This window comes from Podarcis raffonei, chromosome 13, assembly GCF_027172205.1.
Source record: "Podarcis raffonei isolate rPodRaf1 chromosome 13, rPodRaf1.pri, whole genome shotgun sequence".
Taxonomy (NCBI): domain Eukaryota; kingdom Metazoa; phylum Chordata; class Lepidosauria; order Squamata; family Lacertidae; genus Podarcis; species Podarcis raffonei.
Window position 1 is genome coordinate 54,993,846 of NC_070614.1, and position 16,936 is coordinate 55,010,781.

At 52.9% G+C, this 16,936-nt stretch overlaps 1 protein-coding gene across 1 annotated transcript; it reads right to left on the bottom strand.

Moving 5' to 3' along the window:
* Positions 1–5,335: 5,335 nt before the first annotated feature.
* On the bottom strand, positions 5,336–11,417 carry PSMB6 (proteasome 20S subunit beta 6). Its single transcript, XM_053363156.1, has 6 exons — positions 11,290–11,417; positions 9,188–9,255; positions 7,830–7,961; positions 6,569–6,698; positions 6,250–6,394; positions 5,336–5,580 (listed from the first exon to the last, which is right to left on the bottom strand). Exons 1-6 carry the CDS (start codon positions 11,371–11,373, stop codon positions 5,453–5,455), a joined length of 687 nt encoding a protein of 228 aa, XP_053219131.1. The 5' UTR covers positions 11,374–11,417; the 3' UTR covers positions 5,336–5,452.
* Between the last annotated feature and the right edge of the window lie 5,519 nt (positions 11,418–16,936).

Genomic DNA, 16,936 nt, shown 5'->3' on the forward strand with positions numbered 1-16,936 from the left:
TAGATGACCTCTGTGAGTCCCTGCCAGAGAGCGCAAAGCCACCTGCCTCTCCCCAAGAAAGAGAGAAAAATATGACTCTGGCTCACAGACCTCCAAATGCAGGAAACCGGAAGGGATCTTGTAGGCATTTTGGGGGATCCCCAAGCCCTGACTCTTAAAGTTCATTAAGGTCCAACAGAACTGCTGAAAGGCAAAAGGAGCCCAGGACTTCCGAAACCTCAGCCGCTTCCATCCTATTTGCAGGCGGGTTGGGCTAGATGACCGCTGGAGGGTCCCTTCCCTCTCTACAGTTCTGAGATTCCTGCAATAATGACTCAGAGCTATGCTCTCGGTCTACTCGGGAGTAGGCAGGGAGGGTGGTCCGCTTCCAGCTCCAAGAGCAGCTCAGGTAGCTGCCCTGGGGCTCTGACTAGAGAGGCGGCGTGGTGCAGTGGTTAGAGGTAGCCTCTGAGAGAGTCCAGGGTTCAAATCCACACTCAGCGGCCATGATGCTCCCGGGGGGGGGGTGGAGTTTGGGGGCCAGACCCTGCCTCTTTCAGTCTAACCTTCCTTGCACGAGGGGAGGGGGCAAAATGGGCAATAGATCAGCTGTCAGTAAACTTTTTCAGCATCCCTCAGACCTTGTGGGGGGGGCAGACTATATTTTTTTTTGGGGGGGAAATGAACGAATTCCTCTGCCCCGCAAATAACCCAGATATGCATTTTAAATAAAAGCACACCTTCTACTCCTGTAAAAACAGGCTGATTCAATTTAGAAGGCAATTGGGCCGCATCCGGCCCCCGGGCCTTAGGTTGCCGACCCCCGCAATAAATCAATAAATGAATAGCACTTTCCGGAGCTAACGGAGCCCAGGAGTCCAGGGGTGGATCAAAAGACTCAGGACCCCCCCCCTAAAAAAAGCAGCAGGAAGCTAGACAGTTAGACACGTGTCTCTGAGCGGCGTGGGGACGCCCCAAAGCCCTGCAAAGGGGGTGAAACCAGACCCAGACCCAGACCCGTCCCTTCCTCCCCCCCCCTCGCTGGAGCCCCGGCACCTTTCTGCTCGCCCCAGAGAGAGGACGCCCCCACCTCGCTCCTCCCCAGAAGAAGAACCCAGGCGTCCGGGCCCCTGCTCCCCCCCCCCGGCCCCAGTTTCCGAGGAGGAGGAGAAGGAAGTACCGCCCCCCCCCGCTTGCCAAATTCCTCTCCGAGTAGCGGAGATTTTGAGTCATAAGGATCGGGGGGGGGGCAAGAGAAAGAGGGAGGGGCCTCGGGATTTTCCTGGGTGGGGGCGGGGGTCTTTCCGAAGCTGGAGCCCTTCTGATCTGCGGGGGGGGGGGGGGCGAGCCTGGGATTTTCCGTGGGGAGGGAGGGAGGCGCGCAGGACCTGGTGGAAATTTACAGATGGGGAGGGAGGGCAGGTGGGGGGGGGTGTCTCACCTGAAGGGTCCGGGGGGGCGAGCAGGGCGCCGTCGCTGCTGCTGCCGCTGCTGGGGAACCGGCCGCCGGGGGGGGGGGCGGGAAAGAAGGAAGGCCGGCTCCGCCCAGAGGGCCCCGAGCCATGTGCAGAGGGCCGCCCCTGCCCTTCCGCCCAATCCCCGGGCCAGGCAGGATGAGGCCCCCCCCCTGCTGGTGCCGAGGCATCTCTGGAGCATGCACAGAGCGCCTTCGCTTCCCGGAACCCCAGACGCGCTTTTCTGCTCTGGGGGCCCCGCAGGGTCATCTAGCGCAACCCCGGCCAGCGGGGGGGGGGGTTCAAGGGGCCACTTTGGATTTTGGAATCCCTCCCACCCCCATCAAAAAAAGGGGGGCCGGTTTGTTTTAGGCGCTTACCAAGGTCCCTTCCTGCGCGCGCGCACCCCCCACTCCTGGTTTTTCCCGAGTTTGTGGCAGAAGTGGAGAGTTGGAAGGGACCCCCCGAGGTCATCCAGCCCGACCCCGCGCAATGCAACGGGCGGCGGTCCACGTTTTGCCCAGATGGTGGATCCTCTGCCCCCCCCCGCTTAGAAGGGGGTGTCTCGCGCTTTTGGGGGGCTCCCAGCCGCCCTGCGCGCTTCCAGGTGCTGGAGACGAGCAGGTATATTTGGGGTGCTCTCCCCCCCCCGCAGGCTCCAGCTGGTCGGAGGGAGGGAGTTTGGGAGGCGGCGCCGGGCGCTGTTTGCCGGAGGAGGCGGGAGGGGGGCGTCTCCCCTGGCCTGGCCCACCCAGGGCGTGGGGGGGGGCGGGGAACTCCCCGTCTTGACACTCCGGGAGCCCCGGGAGACGGAGAGAGGCGCGGGCAGGTGAGCAGGGACCCAGGGGAGACCCCACCCCGGGGCCAAAGGGAAGGAAAACCGGGGGGGGGGGGTCTCTACTTTGGGGTGGGGGAGTGGGGAGAAAGAGGCCAGCAAGGGGGGGGCAGAGCCCTGAAGGCAGAACCCCGCCCTTTGCAAACGGGAAAGGGGTTTTGTAGAAAAAAATTTTGGGGGAGGGAGAGACAGATCAGGCATGCTTGTAGGTTCTCTCTGTGCCCCCCGCCTGATTCTCCTCTGCAATCCTGTGTTTGCAGGGGGGTGACAATGGGGGGCAGGGAGAGCACCCCCCCATTCCACATCCCCCCCTTCACATCTCTCTTTCTGCCTCAGGATCCGACAGGATGGGGTCAAAGTTTCCCAGCTGCTTCCCCCGGGGAAGGCGCTCCAGGCGCCACAGCAAGACGGAGCAGAAGGAGCCCCCCGCAGGTAAGGAGAGCCCCCCAAGTCCTTTGCATTCCTCTGGGGCGACTTCTGCCCTAGATGCAGCCCACCCCCCAGGGCAGGGATCCCTTGCCCCTTTGCCAGAGAGCTGACTTGGCCCCTCCATCCCAGGTCTCCCCCCCCCATTGGGTGCATCACCAAATTGTAGAGTTGGGACCCCAGGCGGTCATCCAGACCAACCCCCTGGAGAGCAGGGGTTGCAAACACTTTTTGAGCTTCTCCTCCTCTTCCTCCACCTGCAGCAGCTGCTTCCTCCTCCTCCTCCTCGGACGCCCCTGGAGCCGCAGCGCCGCGGACACGCTCCACGCCGTCCACCAGCAGCGAGACGGACTCCCAGAGTGGAAGGGCCTACTTCAGCGGAAAGGCCAGGGTCTCCTTCCGCCACCAGCTGGACTCCGAGAGGGAAGTGACTAGCTGAGCTCCCCCAGAGGGACACTCCTCGCGCCCCCCCAGCAGGTGCCCCTGGGGCAGGAAGGCTGAGCTTGGGCCCCACAGGAGACTCCCGGCAAGATAGGGTGGGGGGTCAGTGCAAGCCCCCCACTCCCCCCCCCAGCAAACTCATAAACAGCGAGCGCAGCCTGCGCGTTGGAAGCTACTGGGATGAGAAGAGGGGCTTGGCTGCTTCCCAGGCCCCCCCTCCTGTGGAAGATGGGGAGGTCAAATAAGTGAGGGGTCAGACCCAAGCAGAGCTGTGTGAAAAGCCAGGATTTGGGCAGCGACCCCAAACTGGAGCAGACTAGTTGTGGGGCTCAGATGAGCAGGCAGGCTTGCGTCCCGATCCCAGAGCCCCAGCAGCGGATATGGAGCAATAAAAGGTGTTACTCCGCCTTCCTCGTTTCAGTTGTGTGTGTTTTTGAGTCGGGGTTGGGCTAGATGACCTTTGGTGGGCCCTTCCAAGACCCCAGCGCTTCTCAAACTAGTCCCAGCTCACAAGGGGCAGGTGGGTCTCCAAAGAGAGGGGAGGGGGCAGGCCCCAATCCTTTTTGCCACGTTGAGCTGCTGGGCAGGGGGCCCAGCCAGTGTTGTGAGCTGCTTGCGTGTCAAGGCCTCTCCTCCGGCGCTGGCGCTGGGCCCGGCCCGCCCGCCCGGTCCAAGCAGAAGGCAGGCTGGAGCAGGAAAGAGGGAAGGGCCCAGTGCGAAACCAAACACCCCACCCACCAAAACAGGCAGGCGGAGGAGAAGAAAACACGTCGGGCCGTTGAAAGTGAAAATTAAAGGACGGCGGGGCCCAAAATTGTGGTTCGAGGGTCCTTGTTTTCTGCATGGCGCCTCCTCCACCCCCCAAAAAGTGGCGTTTGGGAGAGGGCGGCCAGGGCAGGCCTGCGGCACCTTCCTCCTCCTCGGCTGGGCGTAACCCCTTATCTCACCAGGGTAATCACAGCCTGGGAACAATTGTGGCAGGATGGAGAAACCTCAATTGGGATTAGAGGAAGGGAGGCAGCCAGTCCAGCGGAGTCAGCCACCCTTGCAGGGGAGGGGGGGCACCAGCGCCTCCTGCTGGCACCTGGGGGGCACAGGGAGAAGAGCAGCTGGGCTCTTAAGACGGTCCTGCGCCAGGAGCCTCAAAGGGACAGAGAAAGGTCACTCCCCTCCCTTTCCAGGAAGCCGTGAGACAGGGATCAGGCCCATTGTCCAACATCGTGTTCTCACAAAGCCGTCCTGTGGGAGGGAGTTCCGCAGATTAACTGTGTCACAAAACTATGAGTCCCACAATGCCAAGCCAGGGCAGATCAAACCTGAGAGTCAGTGTGGTGCGGAAGGGAGGGCTGGACGAGGTCCAGGGTTCATATCCGGCACCCCAGCCAGATGGACGGGGCATAAATGATAAAATTATTATTATTAATCCTCCCCACTGGGCCCTGAAGCTGCCTGGGTCACAAGGCCTCTCAGCCCAACCTACCTCGCAGGCTCGTCGTGGGGGTGGTTATATATTCCTTGCTACCCTGCCTTTCCCCCTGACAAGACTCGAGGCAGCTTGCAGAGGAAAACGCTGAAAATACAGAAGATGCGTCAGTTATTGAAGGAGCAGGGAGAGAGCCGCGTACGCTACCTTGAAATTACACAAAACAAATGAAACGCCGTGAAAATCCCTGAAACGAGAAGGAATCGACTAGAAATATTATCTTGTGGAAATAAACTAAATAATAAAAATCAAAAAGCTTAAGGAAAAAATAGGAAAACCTAAAAGACAACGAAGCCTTCACGGGATGCCGGCTACGAACCTCGTATCACTGAACTATTCAGTTTCCTCAGAAGGAAGCAGAAAAATCATAAATCTTAAATGACCAAAATTCAAAAAAAAGGGGGGGGACTCCCAAAAATTCTGAAGTATTGTAATCCTTCACCTAGGTCGAGCTATAAAACTTTTTGATTTTTATTCTTTAGTTTATTTCTATAAGATAATATTTCTAGTCCATTACTTCTTGTTTCAGGGATTTTCACGGTTATTTCATTTGTTTTGTGCAATTTCTCGGTTCCGTGACTTGTCTTTTTTCTACTGCGCTCACTACTTTGAGCTCCTTGCAGGGAAAAAGGGGGATATAAACGCAACGGTAATTCTGCCCCCCCCCCATTCCGTCCCGACAAAACCCGGGCGTTTGAGAGGAACTGTCAAAGGCGCTTTGTTTCCGACTCCCATATTTTAATGCAGCATCAAGCCAATCTGACAGCAGAACAAAATACGGACTCCCCGAACCCCTCCGCTTCCTGCCTGAGGCCCCCCCCAACCCGCCGCTTTTCAGAGGGTGGAGAACCGGGGCAGGTCGTTTCCCAGAATGACCTTGCGCTCCACGCCGTCCTTGGTGATGGCCGCCAGGCGGATGACCCCCCCGCTGGAGCCGTCGCGGTCCATGGCCAGGGCAAGGGCTGGAAGAAAGGAGAGTGAATGAGATGGGAAAAAATGTTGAAATATACATTTATAAAGAAACCAGAAGCATTTTTACTGGGCATTGTTGGGAGTGATATAAATAGAAAGGAATGTAATCTCTTTTTATACGCAATAACAGCAGCAAGAATATTACTGGCTCAAAAATGGAAGCAAGAAGAATTACCGACAATTGAAGAATGGAGGATGAAGTTAATGGACTATGCAGAATTAGATAAACTAACAGGAAGGATTCGAAACCGGCGGGACCAGAAATTCACGGAAGACTGGAGTAAATTTACAGACTATCTGAAAGGAATTTGTGAAGATCAGATGACGTTTGTAGGCTCGCAAGAAGTTTAGTGAGGAGTATGATTGGAATTATTGCAAAAATGAATAAGGGGGAGGATGATTTCTTAAGAGATGTAAAGGCAATATAAAGTTAAGAAACGCATAAGAAGCAGTTAAAACGGTGGAACATCAGAGGTGCTGATGGAAATCTAAAAAGATTGTATAAGTAATACGTTTTGTGGTAAATTTTATAATTTATATGTTAAAATCAATTAAAAAAATTTTTTTAAAGGAAGAGAGGAGAGTGAGGCAGGACCCCCCCACGAGGACTGGGAGACACCCCCACCCCAATTTGAGGGGCCCCCGTTCTGCATCCTCACCGTTGGCCGCGAAGCTGAGGCACTCCTCCTTGCTCATCCCCGGCTTGTAAGTGGCGTCAACGAAGCCGTAGATGTAGGAGCTGCCGGAGCCCCCGATGGAGAAGGGCTGGCGGACCATCATGCCCCCCATGGGGACAGAGTACACCTGGGAAGGGGGGGGGGCAAGACACAGTTATGAGCCAGTCCAGAGGATACAGTCCCCGCCCCCCATCAGGGCTCAGAGTCAAGCACAGGCTGCTCGTGCCGGGGATCCAGGCCTGGCCCTGTGGGTGGGTGGGTGGGTGGCCTGCTTGTTTGGGGGGCAGCCCCCCCATCTCACCTGTCCCCCTTTTCGCTTGTCCCAGCCGGCCACGAGGATCCCAGCCGTGAGGTCCTCTCGGTAGCGGTAGCACATCTCCTTGAAGAGGCTGGCGGCTGTGTGCACCAGTGGGCGCTCGTCCAGTTCAATGCTTCGCAGAATTTTTTTTTGGGGGGGGAGAAGAGAAACGGGTCACGCACAGAGCAAGCAAGGCGGAGACTGGCCCCCACAGGGGGCAGTGGCCCCAAACCACCAACTCTAGGGTGTAGAAAAGGCTTCTTCCGAGTTCCCCAGAAATCTTCCTCGTATTTACGGGACCGCCTTTCCTGGTCTGCCCCACAGAGGACCTTAAGGTCCATGAATAATCATAGTTTAGAGGTCCCAGGCCCTAAGGAAGTCAGATTATCCTCCGCCAGGGCCAGGGTCTTCTTAGTGATGGCTCCAACCTGGTGGAATGCTCTATCCCATGAGACCAGGGCCCTGCAGGATTTAACCTCCTTCTGCTGGGCCTGTAAGACAGAGCTATTCTGCCTGGCCTTCAATTTGAACTTAGCCTGATCTGTTATTCCCCTTCCTTCCGTCCCCCTCCCCCTCCCCCTTTTTATGAAGATTACCTGCTCTGAGACCCCCCAGCTAATTCTCCCCTGGCCTCCTCACTGGCCTAAGTAGGACCAATTCAGCCAGCTACCCCTGGGGATTATCTAATGCTTATTTCCCCTAAATTGATTTTTGAATTTTATTGTTATTCATGTTTTTCTACGTTTATAATTGTTTTAAATTTCTTGTTAGCCGCCCTGAGCCCAGTTTTCTGAACCTGGAAGGGCGGGGTATAAATAATAATAATTATTATTATTATTATTCTCCTGGCGTGCTCTGGTCCATGGGGTCACAAAGAGTCGGACACGACTAAACAACAACAATTATTCTCCTGCGGTCTTTGTGTGTAAGCTGGACTAGAGGGCCCCTGGGGGTCCCTTCCCCCTCTATGGTTCTACAATTCCCCAAAGTTAAATCATTAGATCCATGTCTCTGGATTCTTCAAGCCCTGCCCCATGTGAACTCCTGACTTGGCAGAATCTCCAGCTAGGAAGAAACATTCCCCAAGAACAGCGAGGGAATACGTTAACAGGCCTCTCCTACTTCCAGAGCTGAGTTTTGTCACCAGGTGATAAAGAGCGTGGTTCTGTAGAGCCCCAGCAGGTCTGCAAGCTCGGGGGGGGGGGCAGAGATGCGCCCCCCCACCTACTACATCCCCTGCCCCCAGCGCCCCCACCCTCCGTACCTGTGGAAGCCCAGCTGGTACGTAACGGCGTCCGCGATGGCCTGGGTGTCGGCAGCGGAGCCCGAACGGCAGCAGAAAATGTGGTCGTGGATCTGCGTCAGCTTGTCTGTGACGCGGTTGGCGATGTATGAACTGCAAGAGGGAGACGGGGGGTGGGGGGATCAGCGTTGGGAGTGCATGGCCCAAAAAGGATTTCAGGGTGGCTGCTTCCGAGGGGCCCAGAAGCCGCCCATAACCTCCCAAACCGGAAGGGGAAGTCACACATTGGAAGCTGCCTCATTACAGCGTCTTGCGCCCCTCCTCACACCCCACCTCGCTCAGCCAGTGTCCCCCCTGACCTGGCTCTGAAGGGTCTCAAGCAAGGGGTCTCCCTCCCAGCCCCGCCCGGGGAAGCTGGACAGATCTCTGGGGCCTCGTGCGTGCAATGAAGAGGCTCTGGTGCCCCCTCCCTCAGAGCCAGAGCAAGATTCTGGTCCTCATGGCTCTGGAGAAAGGGCAGAATTGAAAAGGGCCCAAGGAAGCAGCTTCACGTTAACTCAGACCTCACTGCCCGGCACCAATGGCTCACCGCATTGCTGATTTGTTTAAGAGCAATGAGTTGCTTTGTATCTTGCAGTGTTTATTATGTAACTAGGCTAAGGCTAAAAGGGACGCGGGTGGCGCTGTGGGTTAAATCACAGAGCCTGGGACTTGCAGATCAGAAGGTCGGCGGTTCGAATCCCCGCGACGGGGTGAGCTCCCGTTGCTCGGTCCCTGCTCCTGCCAACCTAGCAGTTCAAAAGCACATCAAGTGCAAGTAGATAAATAGGTACTACTCCGGCGGGAAGGTAAACAGCGTTTCCGTGCGCTGCTCTGGTTTGCCAGAAGCGGCTTAGTCCTGCTGGCCACATGACCCGGAAGCTGTACGCTGGGTCCCTCGGCCAGTAAAGCGAGGTGAGCGCCGCAACCCCAGAGTCGGCCACGACTGGACCTAATGGTCAGGGGTCCCTTTACCTTTACTGTTAGGCTAAGGCTGCTTGCAGTAAAGCTTTGAAACTCTCTTTTTTTGTTTAAGCAATGGCTTTCCAGGGTTTCAGGCAAGGTGACATTCCCAGCCCTACCCATGAAGCTAAGGCCTTCTGCATGTGAGACAGGTGCTCGACTGCTGAGCTACAGCCCTTCACAAAATGGCGCCAGCTTCACGCTGTTGCAATTCATCTTATTATTCTTCCCAGGATGACATTCTGCTCCCAGCCACCTGAGAATAGAGGGGAAGGCCTCCTCCGGCACAGCCAGCCCCCATGAAAAGCAATGTGGAGTTGGGTCGCTGAGAGGGTGATGGGAGGCCCTTCCCACAGGCACCCCCCTTCCCCACTCACCCCGTGGTGGTCCTGGAGTCAGCACCGATGACGACCCCACCGTCAAACTCCACAGCCATGATGGTTGTCTGAGGAAGGGGAGGAAGAGGGTGAGGAACAAGCAAGGACCGTGGGGCCAAGCCCAGATCTCCAGGGCTTGCTGGAATCATAGATTTGCAGAGCTGCAAGGGCTCCGGAGGGTCATCCAGCCCAACCCCCCGCAATGCAGGAAGGAAATCCCACCAGCTGCAGCTTCTTCCATTGCTGCCGTCTGGGTTGGGAAAAGGAAGGGCGACGTCACGCATAGCTTTAAAAAAGGACTGGGTGAATTAATGGTGGGAAAGAGGGCTCTTGAGGTTGGAGGCGTCAATGCTTCTGAATTGTTGTGAATAACACAGTTATTGTGCTCAGATTCTGCTTGCTGGTTTCTAAGAGGCTGGGTTTTTTATCTGGCAGAGTGCAAAGCTCTGATTATTATTTTCACAGTGTGATTTATTTTATTTTGCTTCACGCATCTTGCTTTGTGATGGCTTCGGGTATACACAAACCAACCAACACTATTCTCGCCCCCCCCCCCAATTATGACAGTATTTAGTTGCAAATATGTTCAGCTGTAAGCTGCTTTGGGCTGCCCTGGGCAAGGAAAAGCGGCTAACAAATTCAGCAGGTAAATGATGACAGCCACAGGGGCAGTGATGGAGCAGGGCCTCTGGGAGAGACCAGGGTTTGACTCCTGCACCCTGCCATGAACCTTGCTTGTGGGGGGTCTCCTGGGGCCAGTCGCTGCCTCTCTCTCAGCCCAACCTACACAGCAAAGCTCTTGTGAGGATAAAACAGAAGACGGCAGCAGTGAGAACCATGTGCATATGCTGCCTTGAGGTGCTTGGAGAAAAAAAGGGCAGGATATAAAACGCAGCAAAGGGGCCTTCCTTACATACCTTTAGGGTAGGCATCCCCAAACTCGGCCCTCCAGATGTTTTGAGACTACAACCCCCATCGTCCCTAGCTAACAGGACCAGCGGTCAGGGATGATGGGAATTGTAGTCCCAAAACATCTGGAGGGCCGAGTTTGGGGATGCCTGCTTTAGGGGGTGAAAACATTCATCTTCAACCAGGCCTTGGGCTGACTACCATCCTATGTACTTTTAAATGTGTTTTTTTGGGGGAGCATTGTTTTGTTTCGTTCTTATTTTTATTATGTATTTTACATTTTCATCTTCTACACTCATGCAGCATACAAATTTAATAAATAACAATAGGACAGTAATAATAAATAACCGGTAAGTTGCTCTCTGTGTGTGCCTACCAGGGAGCAAGCCTGCCTGTGCGGGGCGGAGAGAGAGGGTTGCCACCTTTGCTCTGGCAAAATACAGGGGAGGGGATGCTTTTTTATTTTTAATCTAGTGCTGAAGGGACTTCAACACAATCCATTACACTCTACTGCAGCCTCTGGGATCTGTCTCCCTCTATCACACACACTAGAATTTGTGAATCTGCCTGTGCTTGGCTATGCAGAGCTTAGACACGGACATTGGGGGGGGGGGGTGTCCCTAAATGGCCATCGAGAGGGAGATTAGAAACCCGAAATGCGGGATGAAGCTGCTCCAAGCCAGCACGACGAAGCCTTTTAATTATTATTATTATTATTACATTTTTTATTTATACCCCGCCCTCCCCAGCCAGAGCCAGCCAGAGCCAGTAAAATTGCAATAAAAACATAATGGAGGGGGGGACAATTTAAAATACAGGTTGAAATGCAATTTAAAATGCAGCCTCATTTTAAAAGTAGCCCATAGATAAAAACCGTAAGGGGAGGGAAACATCAGGGTCAGGCCGAGTCCAAACCAAAGGCCTCTTTTGCATCGAGGGGGGGGCTATCCTGCATTACACAGGACAGGGGACCACCCTGGTGGGGGGGGCACGAGGATCTGACTCCCAGGCCCGCCAGGCGGCACAGAGAGGGGGCAGCCTCTTCGGGGCAGGGACCTGAGCCCCCTGACCCCCCCCCGAGAAAGGGAGGGAGGACCTGCTCCCCCCCCGGCCCTGGCCTCCCTGGCGGGGTTGTTGGGGGGGGCGGGGGGCGGCGAGGGGAGCCCCCCCCAGTCCCCCCCTCCCTGACTCACCCCGGTGGTGACGGCCTGCTGGGTCCAGTCCGGGCACCGCGCCTCCATCCCGACGCTCGACCTCAGCATCGCCGGCGCCGCCATCTTGGGTCTGCGCGACGGCGCTGTCGCGAAACTGCCGAGACATCGCGCGCGGCGCGCTTTGCGGCGCAGGAGGGAGAGGCCGGCACCTAGAGCTGCGAGCGGGCGAAGAGGGGAAGGAACTGCGGCCAGTTTCCGGGTCCCGGAGGATGGGAGTGGTGTCGCCGCAGAGCTATACCAACAGAAGGGACGCCTGCGCCGAGTCTCCGGGTTTTATTTCTTCTCTCGCTTTATTTTAATTTTTACAAAAAGTTTCCAAAGAACACCACATTTTCTTATCTTATACAATATTTGGGGCTTCCATCAACCACATCTGAAGACCACATAACACCGGTCTTGAAAGACCTACATTGGCTCCCTGTACGTTTCCAAGCACAATTCAAAGTGTTGGTGCTGACCTTGAAAGCCCTAAAAGGCCTCAAAGGCCCAGGAGACCTGAAGGAGCGTCTCCACCCCCATCGTCCAGCCAGGACACTGAGGTCCAGCTCCGAGGTCCTTCTGGCGGTTCCCTCCCTGCGAGAAGCCAAGTTACAGGGAACCAGGCAGAGGGCCTTCTCGGTGGTGGCGCCCGCCCTGTGGAACGCCCCCCCACCAGATGTCAAAGAGAAAAATAACTACCTGACATTCAGAAGACATCTTAAGGCAGCCCTGTTCAGGGAAGCTTTTAATTTGTGACATTTTAGTGTGTTTTTGGTCTCTGTGGAAGCCGCCCAGAGTGGCTGGGGAAACCCAGCCAGGTGGGCGGGGTACAAATAATAAATTATTATTATTATTATTATTATTATTATTATTATTATTATTATTATTTAATCTTTAACACTTAATCTGCTTTTCATTAATTTCACTATTGCTTTTAACAGTCCTTCACTAATAATTCCCTTTATTCTTTTCTCTGCCATATTTCGCATAGTCCTCAGGAACTAAGTATTTGTCATTACAAAAGGCTAGCCAGGCTCCCCAGGGTATCCAATCAAGTGAGCATTAACAGGTAACCTGCCAGACAGGAGGTAAACAACGCACTCAGATTTCTGCCGTAGACCGCCCCTTTCTGTGATGTAGGTATGATGTATCTGGGGGTGGTCTTGGACTCCAGGGTGGGCAATTTAAAATGTCTATACTGTATAAGGACGGGCACACCTTGGTTCTGGGTCCTCCTCCTTTCCTGCGTGTGAGGGGAACATCCTGTTGCAACAGTTCAGTAAAGATCCAGCTTACTAGCTGCTTTGCTTCTCAGTATTCTCTGCTTGGCCTGTTCTTTTCTCCTCCCGATGGAGAACCTGCAAAGGACTCTATATGGCCTCTTGTGTCCCCCATAAGGGAATAAGGGCAGATTTTCGTTTATTACACTGCTTAGCTCTGCAAATGTGCCAGCAGTTTTATTGTTCCATTGGGGGGTGGAGGTGCAGGACCATTAAGCCTTTGATTTTAAACCCTGCTTTAAAATGGAGGGGTGGGATTCATCCCTGCACCCCAGTCCCTTGCCCTTTTTGCCAGTGGCTGCAGACCCTCCAACATCCTGGGGACCAAAATCCCCTGAGTTTTTGTGTGAAGGGGGGGGGAAGATGCTCGTTTTTCCGGCACTCTGAAGCAACCCACCAAACTCCCGCCAGAGCACTAGACTGAAAAAGGAGTGTGTTTCGGTCCAGCGTTCTGGCATAAGCCAGAGTGCCAGACCAAGAATGCTGGACATTCTGGCATTGCTTCAGAAGCCGGGTTTGGCTTCTGTAATTCCAGAACGTCCCACTTAAAACGGGGCAGTTGAGCGGTACTCAGAATCTCCTTCCTTGCAATTTGAAGCCATGTGAGTCCTGCCCTCCAGAGCAGGGGAAAACAAGCCTGTTCCTGTAGTGATCAGGTGGGATTACTTAGAGCAGGGGTCTGCAACCCGCGGCTCCGGAGCCGCATGTGGCTCTTTTACACCTTTGCCGTGGCTCCGGGGCGGATACTAGCGAGGGGAGAAGGCGCATTGTACACCCCGACACTCCCCACTGTGGCGGGCGCTGTACTGGCTGTGACGTCGCATGGGGGCGGTGCGTGCGTTAGTCACGCACCGTCCCGACGTCACCTTCCCGCCCGCCCACCTGCTACATTGTAAGGGGCATGTACGTTGGTCACTGCATTGAAAGGGGGCATGTACGCTGGTCACTGTTTTGAAGGGGAGTGAAGAACACACACACACAAAAAGGTAACTTGTTAATTTAACGTTTATTTCTATGAGGAGGAGTAATTCTGAGGGGTCAAACAAAGAAATAATAAAAAAGTGACAAAAAAGTTATTTTTATAATGAATTTTGCGGCTCCCAGTTTTTTTTTCTTCGGAAACGGGTCCAAGTGGCTCTTTTTGTCTTAAAGGTTGCAGACCCCTGACTTAGAGGAATTATGAAAATATGGAGCAAGCCATTTGTGTCAGCAATGAAAGCATTGTGTTGACTGGGTTTGATTCATTGACCATAATTTCTGATCAAATCCCACCATCCTCTGCACCTCTGCCATTTGCTATTTGTCTGCCTGACAGGCACGTATCAGCATTCTGAAACACAGGCCAGTTGTCCACCAGGCATCCCGGACCATAAGGATAGTAGGTAGCTTCTTTGATGTACCTTTTCTTGGTTTTGTTAATCTTAGGGCCAGGAAATAGGTATCTTTATCACCTCCTATGTGAAACTATCTTTCCTTGCCATCCTTCCTCTCATGTTTACTGCTTGTTTATGACCTCCAGGTTTGCTGAATGCATTCCTCCTTTTAGTCCTGTTTTATTTACCCCAGAATGTATGCATGCTCAAATTAGCTCTTTGTAGTTTTAACTTTAACTTTGTCCCCACGTGGGGTTTTTTTTTAAATGCTGTCGCAGGAAACCTCCCCCCCCCAATCATTCATTTTGTACAAACTTCACACACACTCACACTCACACTCACACACTACATATGCGACGCTTCTGTTATAAATTCATAGAAAATCAACCATACATCGGATTTGCACTGTTCCACTTTTATTTTACTCCCTGAAGGAAGGACTACAAAATGGGGAAGGTTTGATCCAGGGCAGCCATAATCCTTGAGCATACCAGTACATACACAGGAGCCCTGCCCAGTTGCTATGCCAACCCTGATGATCCCAGACAGAAGACAATCTAGATCACAAAGAACTTGCATATGGGAGTGGATTCAGCATGGACTGAAACAAAGGACAATGATCAGCTCTTCCCTCTGGGGGCAGGAAACTGCAAACTCCCCTCTGTCACCTGGAAAGTACTCATGGGGCGGGGGAAAGGGGGAACCAGCCAGGTGACAGGGCACTCAGGTTACCACCACAACCCCTCCCTCAACCCCTCCTTTCTGTGATGTATGTATCTGAGGGGTGGTCTTAGGTTACACCCCTTCTGTGATGTATGTATGATGTTTCTGGGGGTGGGCTTGATCTACAGGGTGGGAATTTCAAAAGTCTTTATGAGACCTTGCACAGCATTTTTTCTGTGTCCCTCCTCTCTCCTGCAAGTGAGGGGAGCACCCTGTTGCAACAGTTCAATAAAGGCCAAGCCTACAGGCTGCTGTTTTGCTCCAAGTTCTCCTGGTTGGTGTCTTTGTTTTTGTCCAAGGGAGCCCTCGGATTTTTCCGGTAACAAGTCCAACCCTGCTCCCCGCCCCAAACCAGGTGCACATGAACATAAGTTCAACCCCCTACACAAACACAGGTGCATTCACAACATTCTGCCAAAATAAGGTGAGAAACCTCCAATCTCCTTGTAACCTGAAAACTGACCAATCAGGAGCCACTTCGTTTGACAGCCACCCAATCAGAAACAGCGCTGGCAGCCCCTTAAACTTCAAATCCCCTTAATGGACAATGGCCCTTATAAGAAGAGCTGTGTAAATAGCAGACAAACTCTGCAGCGCTCTGAAAAACCCTCTGCAAAGAGCAGGTCAACATCTCACCCATCGAACAGCAGGGCTTAAAACAGAACCATGAAATCATAGAATTGTAGAGCGGGAAGGGACCACAAGGGTCATCTAGTCCAACCTGGTGCAACACGGGAATCTTTTGCTTTACAGAAAAGCTCAAGATACACGTTGATCTATCCACACTTGGTTGTTATCTCTGAGAAACATAGAAAATAACAGGATATATTTACATGAACTCTTCAAACTTAGGCGACCCTTTAAAAATTAGCTGATGAAGATGAATACATCGAAACAGGGCCCTGTCCTGGTTTCTGATCCATAATTGACTTCTGACTTCTGTTCAGTGATTGAAACTCAGACCTTCACGTCGAATCTGACTATGGACTAAGATGAACTTTTCTCTACTCATAAACTCTTATCTCTAATACTGTAACGAATCATTGTATTATACATATGAGTTTGTAATCTTTGTTTCAGTTCGTAATCTCTATTTGAGTTTGTAATCCTTGTCAGAATACTTACTTTTGAATGGATTTAGTTTTTGTTACTATTGACTGTTGACTTGCGAGTAGGGACCACTCTCACTATTGAAACTTATACTGGCCAGCGTTCTTGGTGTGCTTTTTCCTTGGTATATTTAATAACAAGATCTCCAACTTATTTAATGTCATTCTCTACCGGCTGAGCTTTCCCAGGTTTGTGGAAATCATCAATTAAGTCAATAAAACCCTATTATATGAATGGAAAGCAATGGAAAAACACTGTAAATATCCAAACAAACTGTTTTATTTTGTACAGGAGGGTAAAACAATAAATACAAAAGCATAAATAAAGTGCTGGGCAGAGCAGGAGTGGCCATAATCCCAGAAGCAGAAGAGCACTAACTTGGACCTTTTCCTCTCAGCTGTCAATGGGCAACACAAGACCTGATAAAGGACAGACAGAAAAATAATACTGTATACTCACCATATTGGCACAAGAGACTGGATGAGCAGAACTGAGCTGACATAACTGTAATGCCAAAAGGAACGTAAAATATTTGCTCCGAGAGGAAAAGGCAGGCAATACACTGACACCTTGACTGACAGCTGACAGGTCATGGACTCAAAGGTCTGTCTGTCACTCTACCTGTTTTAAGGTGAAGAATAAGGTTTGAATGATGCTTCTCTGAAATGAATTGTAGGGGGGAAATGTAACTTCTAAAAGGAGTTACATGCCTTTGTTTGGGGCTTATTCTTTCCTGGCTTAGAGGTTGAAACCTTATCACAACAATAAAGAAGGGGCTTAATAGCTGCTTCTTGCTTTCCTGTACCTGGTCACTTGATTTATCCTGACTGGGGAAAGGACCTCGCGGGGCGCACTGCAACCAGGGATACCCAGATTTCAAGTCACCATGGCAACCACGAAAGGACGATGGGGCTGAATAGCCGCTTTTTGCTGGCATTTATTTCTCTGACCTGCACGAGGACCTCGGGGGATAACAGTACCCAGATTTCCACTCAAAACCAGGGTGCAAACTGGGAGTTGCCTCGGGGCATGCACAGAGTGCACACGATGGGTGGGCAAAGGGGGATGCTGAACCGCGGGCCCTCTCTCCCATCCCCCTTTGGCCTGAGACTCCTGGCACCTGCCTGCTCTGCCTGCACCCGACCCAGGCATGTCCTGCGT